The sequence below is a fragment of the Leptodactylus fuscus genome, chromosome 7 (assembly GCF_031893055.1).
Source record: "Leptodactylus fuscus isolate aLepFus1 chromosome 7, aLepFus1.hap2, whole genome shotgun sequence".
Lineage (NCBI taxonomy): Eukaryota > Metazoa > Chordata > Amphibia > Anura > Leptodactylidae > Leptodactylus > Leptodactylus fuscus.
Window position 1 is genome coordinate 5,010,710 of NC_134271.1, and position 21,670 is coordinate 5,032,379.

General features: G+C 48.1%; 1 protein-coding gene across 1 annotated transcript; it reads right to left on the reverse strand.

Moving 5' to 3' along the window:
* Positions 1 to 2,543: 2,543 nt before the first annotated feature.
* On the reverse strand, positions 2,544 to 20,221 carry CCDC34 (coiled-coil domain containing 34). Its single transcript, XM_075283598.1, has 7 exons — positions 20,153 to 20,221; positions 18,672 to 18,921; positions 16,875 to 17,004; positions 16,489 to 16,596; positions 6,245 to 6,403; positions 5,134 to 5,275; positions 2,544 to 3,516 (listed from the first exon to the last, which is right to left on the reverse strand). The coding sequence occupies exons 2-7, from the start codon at positions 18,917 to 18,919 to the stop codon at positions 3,299 to 3,301; spliced, it is 1,005 nt and encodes a 334-aa protein (XP_075139699.1). The 5' UTR covers positions 18,920 to 18,921; positions 20,153 to 20,221; the 3' UTR covers positions 2,544 to 3,298.
* Between the last annotated feature and the right edge of the window lie 1,449 nt (positions 20,222 to 21,670).

Here is a 21,670-nt window from a genome sequence, read left to right on the forward strand (position 1 = left end):
GGACACAGGTCACTTACCCGGACACAGGTCACTTACCCGGACACAGGTCACTTACCCGGTCACAGGTCACTTACCCGGACACAGGTCACTTACCCGGACACAGGTCACTTACCCGGACACAGGTCACTTACCCAGTCACAGTACCTTACCCGGACACAGGTCACTTACCCGGACACAGGTCACTTACACGGACACAGGTCACTTACCCGGACACAGGTCACTTACCCGGTCACAGGTCACTTACCCGGACACAGGTCACTTACCCGGACACAGGTCACTTACCCGGACACAGGTCACTTACCCGGACACAGTACCTTACCCAGACACAGGTCACTTACCCGGACACAGGTCACTTACCCAGTCACAGTACCTTACCCGGACACAGGTCACTTACCCGGACACAGGTCACTTACCCGGACACAGGTCACTTACCCGGACATAGGTCACTTACCCGGACACAGGTCACTTACCCGGGCATAGGTCACTTACCCAGTCACAGTACCTTACCCGGACACAGGTCACTTACCCGGACACAGTACCTTACCCGGACACAGGTCACTTACCCGGACACAGTACCTTACCCGGACACAGGTCACTTACCCGGACACAGTACCTTACCCGGACACAGTACCTTACCCGGACACAGGTCACTTACCCAGTCACAGTACCTTACCCGGACACAGGTCACTTACCCGGACACAGTACCTTACCCGGACACAGTACCTTACCCGGACACAGTACCTTACCCGGACACAGGTCACTTACCCGGACACAGGTCACTTACGCAGACACAGGTCACTTACCCGGACACAGGTCACTTACCCGGACACAGGTCACTTACCCGGACACAGGTCACTTACCCAGACACAGGTCACTTACCCGGACACAGGTCACTTACCCGGACACAGGTCACTTACCCGGACACAGGTCACTTACCCGGACACAGTACCTTACCCGGTCACAGGTCACTTACCCGGACACAGGTCACTTACCCGGACACAGGTCACTTACCCGGACACAGGTCACTTACCCAGACACAGGTCACTTACCCGGACACAGGTCACTTACCCGGACACAGTTCACTTACCCGGACACAGGTCACTTACCCGGACACAGTACCTTACCCGGTCACAGGTCACTTACCCGGACACAGGTCACTTACCCGGACACAGGTCACTTACCCAGACACAGTACCTTACCCGGACACAGGTCACTTACCCGGACACAGGTCACTTACCCGGACACAGGTCACTTACCCGGACACAGTACCTTACCCGGACACAGGTCACTTACCCGGACACAGGTCACTTACCTGGTCACAGGTCACTTACCCGGACACAGGTCACTTACCTGGTCACAGTACCTTACAGGGTCACAGGTCACTTACTCGGACATAGTACCTTACAGGGTCACAGTACCTTACCCGGACACAGGTCACTTACCCGGACACAGGTCACTTACCCTGTACTGGTAAGCTTTATTACTAATATATAGAGGAGGGCAGCTGGGGGGTCGGGACCTCCATTACTCTTCTCCCCAGCAGCCCCTCAGTGACATCACCGAGCCCCCTCTTCTCAGGCTGCAGGTCCATTGAGTACAGCGCATTCATGAGTCGGAGCGTCTGCAGAAGATCCAGGGCTCGGAGCACCCTAGCCGCACTCTGCACAGATACCATAGGGGCCCGGGAGGACTGAGGGGTATAGAAATAATAATACGTATCCGTAATACGGATCACCACACAAAACTCTGCACCAATCTGCTCGGCCCCCCCTATAACATGATGTCCGTGCTAATGTGAGTGATTCCCTTTACCATGTATAATAATAATAATAATAACACAATAATTTTGTCTAAAATTTTTTATTATAGTATAAAAAAAATTGAAAACATCTGAAAACCGATAAAAGTAGAAAAATATTCTCCAAAATTCTAAGAAAATAATTTAACTGTGAAATGAAAAAGAGAAACAATTTGTCTGTTTATGTAGAAGGTTCCGGAAGTCTCGAAGTGAGTTGACAAAACCCATCCGTACATAATTTGGGCAATGGTGGGGGGGAGGGGCGGGGGTAGAGTCTCCACCTCAGGCAGGAACATGTAAAGGGGTTATCCGGGGAGTGATAAAGCTTAGCAGTGCCTTTCTTACTAACCTACACCTCAATCCCCTTACTTTTGTGGAGGGCTGTGGGGGAGGATGGGGGTCTTAGTCTTTGCCCCTCTGCAATGACATCATTGACTCCCCATAGAATCAGGTCACAGCTCCATTCAGTGGAATTGAGCCAGTCATGTGACTGGGGGGGGGGGGGGGGCGGCAGACAGGAACGAGCGCTCTGGCCTCCCCAGCAGCCCAGGAATGAACGGGGCTCAGGGGGACTGGGGTGCAAGGTTGTAACATTAAGGGTAGGTTCACATGGGAATAATTAAAGTTGCATAAGGCTAGGGCTGACACCCCATAGATCCTTCAGTGCACCCCCATACCCCAGTTAGCACCGTGGCCAGATTTGTAGACCCCCTCCCCCCCCAGGATGATGTCTATCCTACGACCTGTCAGAATCTGAGCTACTCTACTCAATGTTCCTGCTCTAATAAATGTCACAGAAAATCCTAAAACCAGTTTAATCCCTCTTCTAAAATGGGATTTGGAAGGAATCTCCATTCTGCTTCTAGATATACAATAATAGCTGAGGGCTGCCAGTTCTGTAGTCAGTCCGCAGTCCCCACGACAGTCTGATGAACCCAACTGCTCATCCTGATCCTCCTGGTTCATCACCAGAAATGCCGGAACTGCAGAGAAGCCTGACTGACTGGAACGGAGGGAAGAGAACGACACAAGTCCTTCCTTATATTGAGCCTGGGCCCAGACTGTAAAGGGGCAGTCCAGGATTGTATTTTTACTTATGGTCTATCTTATGGAAAGATCTGATTGGCAGCCCATTGACAGGTCAGCTGTTTGGGGGTCACCTCTGACCCTTGTGCATAATGCTGTGGGCCCCGCACCGATCAGATAGTTATGGCCTATGCTATGGAGTACATTTAAAAAAAATAAAATAAATAAATTAAATTAAAATTTTTAAAAAATCCTGGACAACCCCCTTTCACAGTCTGAATTTTAGGTGTGACACTTGGACCCCCTATAGATCTGCAGGACTAAACTTCAGATCCGCAAACCCTGGAAGAGCGGTCTGAGTGTCGCACAGAGGAACAACAAACCCGAAGAATAGACCACCAATATCGAGAAAAGCAGGAGGTTGCTAAAGGACGTTTACCCTCGACCACATCTGTTCTTTCCAAGACACCGGGTTTATCTTCTTAACATCCCGCCACCGACTTGCAGATTGTCCTTGGGTTTGCGGGCGAGGGCCGTGCCGGGTCTGTAGAATTGCTGAGACACGAGTCGCTTTTTCTTCTTTCCGGATGGGTTTTTGCCGTTCTCCTTTGTTAGTGGCGGCACAGGGATGGGTTTCCATGGAATGGGGTTGTAAAACCCTGGAGCGGGATAGGAACTTCCATCATAGTAGCCTAAAACATCGGAAGACGAAGAAGAAACTGAATAAGGGCGAGATACCCGAGTTATAGCTAAAGTCTCAGAAGATCCATCATATTAAAAATCCCATTTATTTAGGGGCAACACGGTGGCTCAGTGGTGGAGACCTGGGTTCGAATCCTGCCAGGAACAACATCTGCAAGGAGTTTGTATATTCTCCCGTGTTTGCGTGGATTTCCTCCCATTCTACAAAGACAGACTGATAACAACGAGGCCTTAGAAGGACTTTCGATCCCCCGGTTATTGAATCTCCACCAACTGGACCCTTTATCCCCTGTCCTGTCCATACCTGGATAAGGTCACCAGTATTCAAATCCCTTTAATAAAAGATGGAGGACTGGTAAGTGTCTCAATAGTGGTGGATATGTAAACTGGTTCCGTCTACGGAGAGAAGGGGCTGTGGGAATATTTTCAGGTCACATGGACTCTGGGAAAGTTGGGTAGCTTTCACCAAATAAGACGGCTGATACAATGTTACAGGACAGGCGAGAACAAGGATGGGAATCATGAATGTGCAAACACAGGAGAGGCGCCGCGTGCACGCCCATCGCTTCTCCCTCCATAAGCCTCATCTTACGGATTTATTTATCCTCTCGGTGAACCATGAAGGTTATCTATCTGCCAACCACGGGTGCGAGTGTGACAAACATACACGCCGTGGCAAGAGCCAACATCGGAGAGTCCGTGAACACCGACCGGGCCTAGACAGCGGCTGACAGCAGGAATGTGTGAAGCTCGCAATGTCAGGACGTTTCGGCCACGAGGACACGGCACCAAACACTTCACAGCAGACCTGAATGTAAGCTCTGGCATATGTTATACGCAGGGGTGGGGGTGGGGGGGGGGGTGTTTGAGACGCCAATGGAAACTGTCAGCACTTTATGAGCTTCCAACAAAGGTATGAAAAGCATGCCGGGCCTGTCTGCGCTCCAGAAAGCCGTAAATGCAGTTACCAGGCATAAAACACTCCGGCCTGTAAAAGTTTTAATGGAAAAAAAAAAAAAAAAAATCAGTGTGCGTTTGTTATTCTGCTTGTAGGAAAGCAAAAATGGAAACAAAAGTAACTCGTAAGCAAAAGTAATAGAAAGGTCTCGCTTTACGGCACTGCCAGAAAGTAACTGTGACTTGTTATCTCTTATATACATTTACATAGTGATAGAAAGATTGGTCAGATTGTCTTAAAGGGGCTCTCCAAAGAAGAAAACCAATCCCCTAGGATACGTGTCCCCCACCCCCACCATTGGGACCCCCCCAGTGATCAAACACTTATTCTAGGGGATATAGGAGGACGGTATGTTTGTGCACCCCTTTCCCCTTTGGATTGGTGCCCTATCACAGGGCTCCCAGTGATCAGAACGATGGGGGACCGAGTCCCTTTAAGGTCTCCTTGTGGGTGGAGCCTGTAGTCTCATAGAAGAGAATGGAGAATGTTTATTGGCCCCTCAGAACATCAATACATTATATTCACCCCAAAATGGGGCTATTGAAAAAAGGAACTCAGTGTGCAAAAAACAAACCTCAGCTGCCGTAACATGTGAGTACACCCTATAACCTGCCGGGTGAGGGGTACCGAGGCCCGCTCTAGTACACACCTGTTAACTTCCCATTGGCGTAGCCGTAGCTGTTCAGGGCAGGCCGTGGCCTGTTTTTGGCCTGTTCCAACCACTCCTGAAAGTTGCGCTCGGCCTTCTCCTTCTTCTCCCTCTGCTCCGCCGCTCGCTTCTCTTCTTCCTCCTGCACAGAAACACATCAGACACCCATGACAGCGTTACCTGCGCCCCCCCCCACGTAAGGACCCTGCAAACCAGGACACGATGGTTGTACCCTGCACGGACTGTAATGGACGCCCCCCGCAGCAGCAGCAGCCAGCGTCATGTGTACTTTCGGCAATGTGCAGGGTCAGGTCTGTTTCGGATCACGGCACAGTTCATTATAAAATCTGGAGGCTGCTCTGCAACGTCCCTCAAGGCTCCGACCTCCATTCTACAAACGCTCCATAAATGTATTCATGGAACTTATTAATATCCTCTCCATTTCCAGGAGGGGTTGTAAGTCATGGTGACCGGAATGCGCTGCGCCCGCAAAATGGTTAAAGTCAAGGGAAGGGCAAGTCCCATCACCACGGAGAAAACCACATCTTAATGAGAGCCCGAGGGTCTTACCCCCCTGGACCGCAAGGAGGGAAAATGGATGAGAAGGAAAGTCGGAACAGCTCGTGTTAACATGACACTTCTTAAAGGGGTTTCTAGACCTTATTAGTTGATGGGGACCCTGCAGATCAGCTGCTTGCTCAGAGAGAGCCACTTGAACATCACTGGCCACGTGACATCGTGACCATCGGTCGCATTCAAGGGAATGGGGCTGAGCTGTAATACCGGGCGTAGCCACTATACAATGTATGGCGCCGTACTTGGTCTCCTTGAACGGCTGACCACCTTACTTACCGACTAACCTTAGGAAAGACTTGGCACTGCTCCTTATGTATTTGTATCCCCCATAATAAAGCGATTTTCTGCATCTTTACTTGGAACACTGTTGTGCAGTTCCTTTGTTATTCCTCCTGGAAATTGCGTGTCTCCAGACAGTGATACCAGGCAGTTTGTCCATTGTCCTGGTGCTCCAATGGACCAGAACAATGGACACCCAAACTCTAGTGTGACCCTGGGGTAAGTTGGGTTCCCTATTACACCCCCTGATACCGACCTTCAGCCTCCTCTTCCTCTCCTGCTCCTCTTCTCTCTTCTTCCTCAGCCATTCCTCATACCGCTCCTTACTCTTCTCCTCTATGAAATGTCTCTGACGTTCTTCCAGCTCTTTTTCCTGCTTCTCCTTGAGAAGTTTCTGTTCCTTCTCTTTTCTTTCCTGTGCGGGAGAGAATAATATCGTGACTTCCTCCCCGAGATGACAGCAAGTTCATCTTTGTTTTTTAGGAAGGTTTAAAAATATCCAACATCTAAGATGAGGCGAAAATAATAAGACACGTGAGCCGGGACGGAAGGAGCAGGGTAAGGATCTAGCTCGAATATTCGTCTGGGAGTTATAGGAATATCCTGCAGAGATCGTGTGGAGCCCTGTGTAAGGTGAAGGCGCCACATGGTAGAAAAATCAGGATTCCGGCCAGAAAAAATTGTGCAAAAAAAACAAAACAAAGTGGCAAAAAAGTTGCTGTTACGAAAATCACGGCTTTTGTTATTCCCTATAGATTAGGGGGAAGGAAACGCGTCAAAACCTCAATACACCGCACCATGTTTTTTGAATTTTTTTTCCTCTGCATTTTGCAATGCCTGTCCTAAAAATGTTCTCTCACAACTGACCGTTCACCACCTCCAGCTCTCTGCACCCCTTCATAGTTGCCCCTCCACGGATATTGGTGCAGTTGGAATTTGCTCTGTAGCCCCCACCAATCCCCAAATCAGTGCAGTTAGTTTTGGCGCCTGATAGGTCAAGGAGGATCTCAAGTGGGCAATGTCAGGCAGGAGTAGGCAAGGGAGCAAAAACTTAGAATCATACACACCCCCCTCCTTGCTCCTGCCTAAGACCGCCCACCTGACACTAGTAGACTACTTAGCATATATGGCACCAAAACCAACTGCACCGATTGCTCAGGAATGGTGGGGGCGAGAGAAATAAGTTCCTAATGAATGAGAATCAGTGGAGGATGAAAAGAACTGAAGTTGGTGGAGGTGGCGACAGGTCCCCTTTAATACTTACCCACAGGGTGGGTGACAATCATCTACATACTGGGGTCCCCACCAATTACTATAACAAAGCTCTCGAGCCCACCTTCCCACCCACTGCTTGAATGGTGCCCTGGCCGAGCATACATGGTTGCCAGACTTAAAGGGGTTGTGGGACCTATCGGCATCGACAACCGATCCCCCCCATTGTCTGAAAATGTGGCAAAAAGGGACAAAATGGCACAAGTCAGGGCTGTGGACCAAGGATGCCCCACTTATGCACTGGTGCGAGTCCCCTGCACTATAAGGGCGGGTTCACACTACTGTTATTTAATGTCCGTTGCTCTCATCCATCACAGAATGAAAGCAATGGACATTAAACGACAGACGGAGACGTTGACCCTTCCGTCTGGTGTCCACCTGATTCGCCCCCGTTCATGCAGGGCTTTTTCTTCTGCAACCAAAGTAAACAAACATGGCGTAAGAGCGTCTGTCGTGTTTTTTATATTAGAGTCAATGGGAATGAACCCGGGTAGCGGAGGCTCCAGTGCACCAGGATCCAGTCGCAAATGATTGGGCCTAGTCGGGAGGAGGGAGTGTCTTCAGGCGGATGTTGCGAGGCAAATCCGCCTGAAAGAATGAGCATGTCCACAAGAAAGCGGCCATTTTCTTGTGGACTGTGGGCATGGGCAGTCAGCTCTGCCCGAGGCCTAGATGTTTGACCGCCAGCGCCGGGTGAAAAGGCCGTTCCTGAAGAAGATGGAGGTGGTGCTGGAGAGTTCTCTCGCAACGTTGGCAACGCTCCCAGTGCTGTTTGAGTGCTGGGAACCGCCCCCAGTGCTGCAAGAGAACTTATTTGCATACTGACAAAAACCGGAATTCCTACCGAACGGCGGCGCGGAGAAGACATCTAAAGGTAGGAAAAGAATAGCCTTTTTTAAAGCTATTCCTACGTGTTAGTCGCAAAAAATTGCATTATAGGATCCCTTTAAGGTTTTAAGGTGGGGGGAGGGGCAGTAAATGTTCCGAGCAGCTTCCCTATAACTATAGAGCAGAACATCTGACGTGTGAAGCGATTCTCACCCGCAGTCCTGTGCCGTGTACTCAAGACAGGAAAAAAATTAATGAGACAATATTTTTCTCAAACACGGCAAAAGGAAATTAGGTTTTCCTCCGCGCGATTCGAGTTCCAAAGGGCAAATTTAAATAATTGTTTTTGGATGCCCCGCACGCTACTTTACACTTCCCTCTCATCCCCCGGACGGAAAAAAAATGAACAAAAATACAATTTTTTCTTTATAAAAGCGATTCATTGCGTTCCATTCATGTCTCGGTGTAATCCCGCGCTTCCTATTCTATTTGTTCTGCCTTTACGCCGGCGACGATTTCACGACATTGACTGAAGCCTCGGATTTGCTAATTACACCCTTAGTGATCGGCCCCACCAGCTTCTTGGAGCCGCATTCACTAATCGTTGCGCTCGCAGACTGGCTCCGCGCCAACGCAGATAATTGCCTTCTCCTTTTACTGTCGCGCGGTCTCTCGGCTTCGTACCTCATCCCCGGCTAGGTGGAAACACCTGGCGCGCTTTATGGGCGAGCTGAATACGTATAAAACAATCTCTCACATACTTTACAAAAATTTATGGGCAGCAACGTTTCCAAGACGGCTTTTTAGATAAATCACCGTAATCCTTAAATCATAGGGTTTTAAGACAATGCCCAACGATTACTCATGGCGTCGGCTCCGATAAAAGATCCCACACGCAAAAAATACTCAACGCAGACCATTCCTGGTCGTGGAAGGAGAACGCTAACCCGAGGAACGGCCGGGCGGGGATTTAGTTCTGGGTAGGGTTGAGATTTCAGGATCGATTTTAAAATTCGATTTCCCATCATTTTCCAGCCGATCCCAATATTTGCTCGATCGCCGATCGGGATCCGATCTTTTCCAAACCCTAGTTCTGGGCTTCAAAAATATTCAACCGGGATATCAGACAGGACAGGGGATAAGTGTCTGACCTTGGGGGCCTGATCGCCAGGTCCCCCAGTGATCAGAAGTCTCCTTAAGGTCTCCTTGTGTGCACTTGCATGACTGGCGCTCCATATACTTCTATGAGGTTGTCGCACATAAGAGTCCCAGCAGACCCGTAGAAGTATATGGAGAGTTGGCCAAGCAAGTGCATTGGTGGTTCTGTGGTTATACTCCATGTTACGGGGGACATTTAACAACGGACCCCCAGCGATCAGAAGCACCAGAAGTCACCTTAAGGACCAGAAGTTCACTTGTATAACCGGCGCTCCATATACTTCTATGAGGCAGTCAATGATAAGAGTCCCAGCAGACCCATAGAAGTATATGGAGAGTGAATTGGTGGTTCTGTGGTTATACTCCATGATACGAGAGATATTTAACAATGGACCCCCAGCGATCAGAAGGACCAGAAGTCACCTTAAGGTCTCCTTGTGAATGGAGCGCCAGTGCACTTGTATGACCGGCGCTCCATATACTTCTATGAGGCAGTCAATGATAAGAGTCCCAGCAGACCCATAGAAGTATATGGAGAGTGAATTGGTGGTTCTGTGGTTATACTCCATGTTATAGGGGACATGTCGTAATGGACCCCCAGCGATCAGACACCTCCCCTATCCTCTGTATAAGGGATCAGTGTCCATAACAAGACAACCCCTATAAGGAGTCCATAGCCGTCTATTGAATGCTTCCTTGGCCGATAGCTATGTCTTCTGACTCCTCCATACACATGAAGGCTTGGTTCAGGTGCTTGATCTCAGGAACACATCGGAGATACTCCAGAGAGGCTACAAGCCAGTTGTATTTGCACTTGAGTAAAGGGCCCCCCCCCTGCCCAAAACGCGTTGTGCTTGATACTAATAGATCTTTAAAGAATACTCAGCATCTGATTGGTCTGTGCACGCTTCACCCCATTGGTCCAGGACCCAGACTTCTGACCTGACCAACACTAATGGCGGCAGCTCACCTCCCAAGGACAGAGAGTAATAAAACTCAACGTGCCCGATCCTTCTTCCGCCCCATATACATATTATAGATAGTCAGGTGGTCGCCTAACACCAAGACTGTAGAATAAAACCGCAAACTTTACGCCAGGTCTAGACCCGCAGGACGTGCACCGTACCGTACCGCTGCAGCAAATCTCGTGCTGGTGAACAGACATGGCGGCCATTCCTGGGGATAATGACAGGACATCAATCTAGTGATATTTACCAGCTCATTCGATCGCCGCACGGCTGAAGCATGAAAAAAAATCCGTAGAGAAATTCCTTTCCGACAGGTCATTTGTAACGCGCGGACGGTTTAGTGCTTGCCCGGGCTGTTTGCTCATTGTTCTCCTGTGATACGGCTCTGTATACTCTGAGGAGTCACATTGTATATATCACATGGTATACATCAATGGCCGACCCTCCCGCACGTTACTGCATGCCCCTCGTAACGTGCAGGATAACCGCAGAGCCGCCATTGACAATAACACATCCTCTTCAAAGATCTGGTTTATTTCTCCTTACAAAGCCGGAGACATCAAAGAGGGAGGTCTTGTGCGCGCCGAGGATTTACGTCCTCACTTTGCTGCCGCTCCTTTACCGATGGAAGTCAGTCGAGCGTTAGAATAATAATAATCGTCAATAAAAATAGGAAAACGGGATCAAAGAGGAAAAAGGGGTGAAGTCGGAGCAACGTCGGGAGGCAGGAAGCGAAACGTCGGCGCATGTGAACGTGCAGAGCAATTTATACTATGGTAATGGAGGCGGATGTTGTACAACATGACGGCTCCTGCATCTACATTACTGGATCTATAGCAGGGCAGGGTGATGACGACCTAAAATCAGGGATTTCTTCCATTACAATTAATGGTGATTTAGTCCACGCCCCCTTTTAAACCACACCCCTTTTGGTAATTGAGCGTCGTGAGACTCATCTCACCTGGCAGTTTCATTCAGACCGAACCAAGGGAGGTCATCAGACATGAAAAACGGTTTTACTCACCTCTCCTGGGCTCCGGTGTGACTCCCTGTTATCTTCGGCGCTTCTGACTGACAACATGGCACTGTGACACTTGCATCTATGTATCACAATATCACATTCACAGGCCTCAGCAGTCCCTGACATCAGGAAGAAGCGCCGAGACAGCAGGGAGCCGCGCCGGAGCCCAGGAGAGGTGAGTAACATCGTTTTTTTATGTTTCATCTCCTCCCCCGAGCCTCCGATCATTATAAAGAAATCCTAAAGAATACAGGTCGTGGTTCCAATTCGGCCTGAATAAAACTGCACGTGGAACCCCACAAATATTGTAACAACCGAACCGAAATAACCGCAGGGACAAAAGCGCCCAAGTTACCGACACTTAAAGGGATTTCTAGGATTAGAAAAACATGTCTAATTAATTGAAGAAAGAGCGCCACACCTGTCTACAGGTTATTTGCGGTACTGCCGCTCAATGGACCATAGCTGCAATACCAGACACATCCATGAGGCAGGGGGGGTGCTGTTTCTGGAAGAAGGTAACCATGTTTTTGTAATTCTATACAAACTCTTTAAGGTGAACCTCTTATGTTGATCTTGTAGGACGGCTTGACTAATGTAAGCCACCGACTCTGACTCCTTCATAACCGGCTGACAGCCGTGGTCAGACCCAAGCAGTACAGCCCCTCTAATCCTCGTGATCGATTCCTATGAAAGTAAATATGTAACAAACTGTATATAACTAATTATACAATACAAATTATTCTAGAATATCATTAAAAAGAATGAATCGTTTGATTAGTGTCGGTAATATTTTTTTATTCACTGAACCCCCTGCTCTTGCTTAGGGGTCCAGTGGGCGGTCCTATTCTGTCCTTCTCTATAGGTAGGACCGCCCACTGGACTCCTAAGTACAGAACGCACACCATCTTTTCCCAGCACATTATATATCGATCTGCTCGGCTCCTCCTGCCCTATTACATGCGGTCTCCGGTCCGGACGACACGTACAATGTGATGGTTTCTCTTTAACAAAATAACACAAAAGCCAAAGTCTTAATATAATGATTATAAAGGAGACGTTAGTATTTTAGGAGACTGCACCTAACCTGTAAATTTACAACGCGAAATCAGCAGAGCTCCTGGCAGGGCGCAGTATAAATGGCAGCAGTAACTCATTGTGCCCCGTGCACACAATGGCCGCGGTTAATGGATAACTTGGGGACTATTTTGGCAGACACATCAATGCTATTGTTTCCACAAGAACATGATAGGTTGGGCTTGTCACACCTTACATACCAGCGCTGTGTTAGGACACGCACAGCACGGCTCCTGCCATGGTATAGCAAGGCTTCTCCTACAGGCTGTATATACGCGAGGTGTATACCACTCACGTGACGCACTACACGCTCCAGGCTGAACACCTAGGACGGAGTCCGAGTATATACAGTCCTATGAAAAAGTTTGGGCACCCCTATTAATCTTAATCATTTTTAGTTCTAAATATTTTGGTGTTTATAACAGCCATTTCAGTTTGATATATCTAATAACTGATGGACACAGTAATATTTCAGGATTGAAATGAGGTTTATTGTACTAACAGAAAATGTGCAATATGCATTAAACCAAAATTTGACCGGTGCAAAAGTATGGGCACCTCAACAGAAAAGTGACATTAATATTTAGTAGATCCTCCTTTTGCAAAGATAACAGCCTCTAGTCGCTTCCTGTAGCTTTTAATCAGTTCCTGGATCCTGGATAAAGGTATTTTGGACAAACAATTCAAGTTCAGTTAAGTTAGATGGTCGCCGAGCATGGACAGCCCGCTTCAAATCATCCCACAGATGTTCAATGATATTCAGGTCTGGGGACTGGGATGGCCATTCCAGAACATTGTAATTGTTCCTCTGCATGAATGCCTGAGGATTTGGAGCGGTGTTTTGGATCATTGTCTTGCTGAAATATCCATCCCTGGCGTAACTTCAACTTCGTCACTGATTCTTGAACATTATTCTCAAGAATCTGCTGATACTGAGTGGAATCCATGCGACCCTCAACTTTAACAAGATTCCCGATGCTGGCATTGGCCACACAGCCCCAGAGCATGATGGAACCTCCACCAAATTTTACAGTGGGTAGCATGTGTTTTTCTTGGAATGCTGTTTCTTTTTGGACGCCATGCATAACGCCTTTTTTTATAACCAAACAACTCAATTTTTGTTTCCAAAATGAAGCTGCCTTGTCCAAATGTGCTTTTTCATACCTCAGGCAACTCTATTTGTGGCGTACGTGCAGAAACGGCTTCTTTCTCATCACTCTCCCATACAGCTTCTCCTTGTGCAAAGTGCGCTGTATAGTTGACCGATGCACAGTGACACCATCTGCAGCAAGATGATGCTGCAGCTCTTTGGAGGTGTCTGTGGATTGTCCTTGACTGTTCTCACCATTCTTCTTCTCTGCCTTTCTGATATTTTTCTTGGCCTGCCACTTCTGGGCTTAACAAGAACTGTCCCTGTGCTCTTCCATTTCCTTACTATGTTCCTCACAGTGGAAACTGACAGGTTAAATCTCTGAGACAACGTTTTGTATCCTTCCCCTGAACAACTATGTTGAACAATCTTTGTTTTCAGATCATTTGAGAGTGGGCTGTCCATGTTCGGCGACCATCAAACTTACCTGAACTTGAATTGTTTTGTAGAAAGAAATGGTCCAAAATCCCTTCATCCAGGATCCAGGAACTGATTAAAAGCTACAGGAAGCGACTAGAGGCTGTTATCTTTGCAAAAGGAGGATGTACTAAATATTACTGGCACTTTTCTGTTGAGGTGCCCATATTTTTGCACCGGTCAAATTTTGGTTTAATGCATATTGCGCATTTTCTGTTAGTACAATAAACCTCATTTCAATCCTGAAATATTACTGTGTCCATCAGTTATTAGATATATCAAACTGACATGGCTGTTGCAAACACCAAAATATTTAGAACAAAAAATGATTAAGATTAATAGGGGTGCCCAAACTTTTTCATAGGACTGTATATATAAACCTCACTATATACCAGGGCTAGGCTGCTGTGTAACCAAAAGATAGAATATCCCACAGACAGGTCTATAAACCTCCAGCGGGAGGCCAAGGACAAGCGGAATGCTTTAATTAAAGGGGATGTCCCATTACAGACACGTATCTGCTGGCCATAGGGGGCTACAATCAGGAGAGCGGAAGGCTATAACGAAGGACCAGAAATCAGATTTTTCGAATGTTTTTATTTTCTGATTGTAGATTTTTTAATTCAATTTTCTGTCCTTGATTATAGGGGCAGCCATCTTGCCTGAGCTTCTCCTCTGCTGTGTTAGCAGCATTTAGTGATCTGCTTTACGGCACGGTCATGGCAGCAATAGTCTGGAGGCGACTCATTGAGGTCTATGGGAGGGGGAATAAGCTGTGACATTGTCTATGGTCAGTAGTGATGGGTCAGTGGTGTTATCTATAGGAGGTGTTATCTTCCAGAGAACCTCACAACCCTTCCCTGGACTGGGCACAGGTAAATGGCAAACATTTAAAGGGAAGGACCACCCCTTTAAGTAAACCGGTGACTTGTAGGAAATAATCCTGATCATTATTGGTTTGTGGCCAGTTTCCCTCCAGGGTGTCAGGTCGGATCCGCCATCAGTCCTGCATACTCCACATACCTCCCCTGTGACTATATACCCGTATACTCTGCTCCGCGGTATTCTATTACTTTTAGACATCTTGCAATCGTCCAGATAAACAATACAGAATTACATCATCTTTATTTTTGGCCACCTTACACGGTATCTCTGTGCCAGAGCCATTGGCCCGGAGCACGGTCAGGCCGACCTCTTCATGTAGACACAACAATATAAGAAATGTGACGGTGAATAATTTACAGTGTTCTCGGGATGGCGAAGCTTTCACAACCGCTGCGGCTTTGTCTGGGCAACCCTCTGGATGTCGATGCCATCTATACCAGGTCATGGCACTCCTTGTTCCCTCCTACACATTGACACGTGAGGCCGCAAAGCAAGGAATAAGAAGCACAAGCCTGGGTACTTGGAAGATTCAAGAGTCTCTTCATGGTCGGCCATGTCACCCCCTCAGCCTTAAGGAACGTTCACATGGACTGGGATCGCTGCAGAGGTTTCATTCAGATTTTTGGATGCAAAATGTGCAGGATTTGGCAGATGAGAACAACCCCTTAAAGAGGTTTTTATGACTTAACTAGGGATAATTGCCAGATTTCTGGGGTGTGACTATTGGGATACGCAGGAACAGGGCCCCATGTAGATAGAGTGGTGGTGGTGGGCATGCTCCGCGAAGGATTCGGCTCTATGGGGCTGCCAAGGTGGCTCTTCTGGAAGTCCCATAGACGTGAATGAAGCGGTGACCACCACACCACATACATGGGCGCTCAGGAACACTCATGGACCCCCGTTATCCTGATCACTGGGGCCCCAACGGTCATACTTGGGGCCCCAGGAGGAGGAGGTGGAGATGGGGAACCATATATAACAACTACCCCTGACATATCCATGGTTATGATAGCCTGGTCCCTCCTCCCCCACCCTATTTTCTGGCATAGATAGGTGTCGTTGCGGCTCATCTTTGGCACATGGCACCTTATTGTGCCACAGTGTTTGTTCGGCGCCTCGCTCACCACTTCCTGGAACCGTGGGCAGGGCTGGGCGTGGACAAACTTATTATAACTCAGGCACCTTGGAGCGCATCTCATGTATTAAAGAAGACGGATCCTCTCGGGCCCCTGACACCAGTTGGGGACTTTATGAAGACTGGTATAAGAAACGCCAGTCTTAATCGGTTCCCCCAATGTGAGGTCACAGGTGACCGCTGTGGCCAATGACAGTATGGAACGGTCATAAGTACGCGACACCATTGCTGAGGCCTCCAGAGGACGAGACTAAGTGCCAGGAGAAGAATTTAGTTTTTTTAGGCGATTTAAAGCAGCAAATTTGCACCAAAATTTGGTGCCGATCCCTGTGCAATATTTTGTATGCAAGCCTAACCTTAGCTTTGTTTTTGGCTGAAGCGTTTCCAATGGGGTGTCTTCCCATAAGAACGTTCCATCCAAATATTTCTAAAATAGCTTTGCAGCTGCAGGTGGCACGAAAATATGAGAAGTATGTGGCCAAGGCGCGGCCTACACAGGTTACACCCCTGCTAAATATTCATGGTGTAAGTCACTGAGCTCATGTATATAGACATTATCTATAGGAATCTCTTGGGTCTACAGCCTCACCTGCTCTTGTTTCTTTCGCACCCATTCCTTGTGTTGTTCCTCAGCCAAACGTTTCTTCTGCTCCTTCTTCAGCTCCTGTCGCCTTCGCTCTTCTTCTTGTTTTATTTCCTAAAAGAAAAGACGCGCCTTAAGATGGAAGAACTAAAAACCGAGACGATGGATATAGAGCGCCGTTATTATGTATCCGTCCTGCTGGCCCCGCCCACACCCTGGATGGGCGGACACCTATAAAGCGGTCAGTGTGGGCGGGGCCAGCAGGACTCTCACTCTCGCTTCTAAGAGTCCTGTCTGGATTTACAATGCCTAACAGGGAAATAGAATATCCCAGGAATATACAGGAATCTATATCCTTTAGGTAACACCTATATAATGAGACACATACTCACCTCATATAACTTGTTTTGCAGTTCAATTCGGCCCTGTCTTTCCTTGCTGAGCAGCCATGTTTCCCAGGGAGAGAGCTTCATGTCCGCTAGGGATTGCTCGATTGTGCCAGTCCCTTCTTGGGTCTGATGACTAAAGAAGAAGTAAAGTTTACAATAAATGATAGAAGATACTCAACCAGTCCATACATATATATCATACATAGAAGACACTCAGCTGTTCCATACACATATACCATACACAAATAGCATTCATAGAAGATACTCAGCTGGTTTATGGAGGCCTTCAGGCTGGTCTTATACGACCGTATTGATTTTACGGTCTGCAAATTGCTGATCAGCAACATAGACAGAGCAGACGTCCGTGTCCTGCCGCACCTGCCCATACAGATTTATGGGCGAGTCCGTGCAGTGCCGCAATTCACGGCCTTTGCAGATCTGCTCATTTGCGGCCCAGCACACCATGGATTAAATATCCGGTAGTGTAAGAGGCCGCACTGAATATAATGTGTCCGCAAATGGTCCGTTTTCAATTGCGGACACATTATATTCAATGCGGCCTCTTACACCACCGGATATTTTATCCGTGGTGTGGCCGGCCCGCAACCGTGGTCCGCAATTTATCGGACATGTCCGCAATGGCCGTGAATTGCGGCACTGCACGGACTCGCCCATAGAACCCTATGGGCGAGTGCGGCAGGACACGGGCGTCTGCGGAGCCTATGTTGCTGATCAGCACCTTGCAGACCGTACATTCAATACAGCCGTGTAAGACCAACCTTAATGTGTTTTTAGTTCCTAGAATTGGAGCTAAACAAGTCACTATGGATAAGGATTTCCCAATTGATATGATAATGAGGTATTTTGCATCTAATGATAAGGATTTCTCCTGGCTCCCTTCCCGCACACATGTACCAGGGCGCCTACATGCAAGTTCAAACAAGGTGTAGTAAGCATGGTGAAACGTCTTAAAGGATTGCACGTAATACGAAATGCCTATAAATCTTAGGCCGTGCTTAGCTGAGATGTCGTGATCTTGTGTATGCTCCGCGCTGCTTCCATCTACTGCTTACATAGCAATTCCTTATACTAGTGATATTATCAGACCTCCTGCTGTAACCTGAAAATGTTGTGGTCTATCCAAGATGTAGAGATAAGAAGCCGAACACAGAGGAAAGGGTCAGCGGAAGCGGCCAACTCTCTTCTATGGATAGCGGTCACGTAATCATGTCCAATCTTCTGTTTACGCAGGAGATAAGCGGCCACCAGAAGTGTCTGGCAGCACTTACTCTCTCCCCCGCACTGAACAATACACATACAGCGACTACCCGGTCCTGGCCCCCGTCCAGTCATGACCTAAGAAACCGTCAGAAGACGACAATTCACACCGGAATATCACAGCCTGTGACTTAGGGAAAGCCCAGACTGACAATAAGATTTTAACAGATTTCAGATGCATTTAGGTTGCGGTGCTGATGTGGATTTTCATTGGGTCCGCCATTTGCTGGAAGAAAAAAGTTCAGCTTGCAGGATTTTTTCGTAAGGGATTTTAGACGGATCTGCACTGAATGGACTCTCTCCGAAGCCAGCCTAAGGCAAAGTCAACTAGGCCATGTTGTGAGACACTGGTGTATATAATGGGTTAATATTAGAGATGAGCGAGTAACATTCGATCGAATATCTCGCTGCCATAAGAATGCGTGTAAGCGGCCGAACACCAAGGTGTTAAGCGCATCGAATAGTCGCTTACACGCATTCCTACGGCAGCGAGGTATTAATAGTTAATATCTGTCCAATTACCAAGGTTTCTTGGTTTCCCTTTCCTTGCCCAAAATCTCAGCGTGGAATGAGCGATCCTCAATGTCACTTTCAAAGCTCTCAAAGTCGTGATAGATCGGCGACAACAAAGAATAGGTGGAGTCTCCGGCGCTGCCGACATCGCAACTCTTCGACCTTCTTGTTACGGATTCACTTGTGCTCGGTTTTTGAGGGGTGGAATGAGAACGTCTCCCCTCGGCAGAACGTAAGTCACTGGTGGAAGAAGACATGGCTGCAAGTAAAAGAGAAGAGAAGGTCAAATATAGCGGTGACTGCAGGAGAGGAATCTGTAATGTCCAGAGTGGTCTGTGATGAGGGGGTCTGTTTATTTAATGGGGTAATATAATATGTGGGGTTATATAAAGGCTGACAGTGTGCAGAATTCAGTTTTGCCGGTACGCTCCTCTTTGTCAGAGATATTTGTGCCGTTTCAGCGCTGATATCCCTCCACTGTCAGAAGGGCGGACTTTACTGCTCAGTATTATCCCTGTGCTGTATATAAAGCCCCCCCCTGACACTACAAGGCTATTGGAGAGCCCTGTCGCGGCCCAGGGATGGTGCTAGATCAGTAAGACTCGACCTTCTGACAGTGGAGGAATATCGGCGCTGAAACGAAAGGCACCAATATCTCTGCAAGCGAGAAGCCTAGCGGGAAAGCTGTCAGTGCATTGTCAGTATACTAGCGCTATATAATATTAACGGTCCTCTTTAAAGGGGTTTTCCGGATCCTAATGCAGGTTACATACTGATAGCCCATCAATATCTGATCTATGGGGGTCTGACAACAGAGTCCAACCTCGATCAGCTGTCCTGGAAGCGGTGGACCCCCTCCATACACATCCCACCCTGTCACATACTATGTCCCCGTCACCTATAGAATCACAGAGAGCTTATGGAGGTAGGAACATTGTGCAAGGTCCAGGAGATCTGCCGGCTCATTATATTCTATCAGATACAATGGAGAGAGTTTGTCAGACATGGTTACTCCCATCTTTGCAAATACGCCAGTTCTGAGCACAGGGATAAGACTTGCCAACAGACAAGTAACGCCGCCATACGCAATATCAGCAGCTCCTGTGGAACTACAACTCCCAGCATGCTCCATTCACTTCTATGGAAGTTGCAAGAAGAGCAGAGCGGGGCATCAATGCTGGGACTTGTAGTTCGCAAGGTCCTCCAGAGAGCGACGCCTCTCACCTGTGTCCATCAGCCCCACCAGGGGGTATTTGGGGCAGTTTTTGCACCTTGGTGGAGTTAACCCTTTACTATACAGAATATAGGCCATCATACACATTACTCCTACAGTTATCTATTCCGTACAATGCCTGTATATTACACAGCATAGTAATGGCGCTGGCACTACAACTACCAGCATGCCCTGACAACATAAGGCGCATTCACACTGCTCGTATTCTTGGCTTCTAATAATACACAAGGACGTGTTCACACCAGGCTCCACTTACCGGACGTCCCCGCTCAGCCGCCGGTCTCACCGGAGAAGCATCGCCAGGAGTTCCAGGCACCAAACACACTGTAGCCAGCTTTCAAAATGGCGGCGACTACACGCAATCCCATCACTCTCCGCGAGAACCGACCAATCACAGAGCGCGCTTCCTTACGCTGTCCAAGCTCCGCCCCCCGCCGTTGTCAAGGAAGAGGAAAACCGTTCCCTGGCGGCTTCCTAGTTACGCGGGATGCGTTAGTGCGCGCGGCATAGCCCGCGGTCAGCCCTGTACACACCTGCAAGTGTGCTGTGCGGCATATGAATCAATGCAATAAATAAATCCTAATAAATGTATTAAATCAGTAAACCTCTCGTCAGCTTCCTTTATACACAGCACTCAGTGTGTAGAGGAGTATGCTATACTGCCATACTGCACCAAACTGATCCCGCCATACAGTGCTGAAATAACCAGTAGTGCAATAATATGGGTAATCAACAAGAGATGAAGATCAGCATCACTCCGTGGAAAATGTTGAAAAAGTTCTTTAATCCATATTAAACGTAAAAAACATACAACAATAAAGAAAAAGTAATGACAAAAAACACATTAAAAAACGCCGACGCGTTTCAGAACACGCAGTTCCTTAATCATGGCTTTAATATGGCCACACACATGCAGCAGCCGGCTCGGAGAGGCTGGGAGTTGTAGTACTTGTAATGGCCACGGTGACTCCCCCGACTCCTGGGCTGGTGCAGGGCTGGGGGGGCCTGGAGAATACCGGATAGTGGTGGCCGCCATTTCCCCCAGGCGCGTCCTAGCTGTTGCCGGCCTTCCTGAGCACGATGACGCTCGGGGTGCCCATAATGGTCATGCAAGAATAAAGCACAGGAGTTTGCAAAACAGTGAAATGCACAGGTTATATGGAGGTAGAAGAAGCTCCAGTTTCTGAACATACAGTGCAACGGTTTCGATGCTTTTCGCAGTCCTTTGCTGAGGCCTCGATCCAAGCAGTGCACAGGTCTCTATAGGTTACCGCTGCGTGGCGTAGATCAGTAGGGTCGACATACTTTGGCGCAGGCACGCTCGTCGCTCTGAGGTCCATATAACTCTCCTTATCTGGCGCACTCTTCTGTGAATCACAAACTAAGCAGGGATTACTCCCATCTCCTGACGGATGCAGGGGCAGCTGACACCTCTCCAGCCTAACCTGCGCCTTGGCTCGCCTCACTCCATAATTCCTTGTTCTCCAGAGAGACAGAGAAGACCTCAGGTTTCCTTCCCTTCCCAGAACTCTTCAGCCCCTGTTCTATGGCAGTTCAGCCGGTTAAAGGTTTAGTTACACATCACGCGACTCAACCAGTGGAAAACAGGTCAATACCGTCGTGGATTGTTCCCAGTGGGACGCTACACACATAAGATAAAACAATCACCTAACAGACATCCAATAGACAACGGGGTACCTTGGGCTCCATTCTTATCCACTGTTTTTAAGGTCTATTTGTATGTCCTTGATGGACCTGAAAAATAGAAACCCGG

Bases quoted from the DNA above. Each gene is read 5' to 3' on its own strand.
- CCDC34 (XM_075283598.1), bottom strand. From the start codon at position 18,919: ATGTCTTCTTCCACCAGTGACTTACGTTCTGCCGAGGGGAGACGTTCT. The intron at 17,005-18,671 runs GTAATTGGACAG...CTTCTTCTTTAG, and splicing joins AGGGAAACCAAGAAACCTTG to TCATCAGACCCAAGAAGGGA. The intron at 3,517-5,133 runs GTGTGTACTAGA...CCGATGTTTTAG, and splicing joins CGCCAATGGGAAGTTAACAG to GCTACTATGATGGAAGTTCC.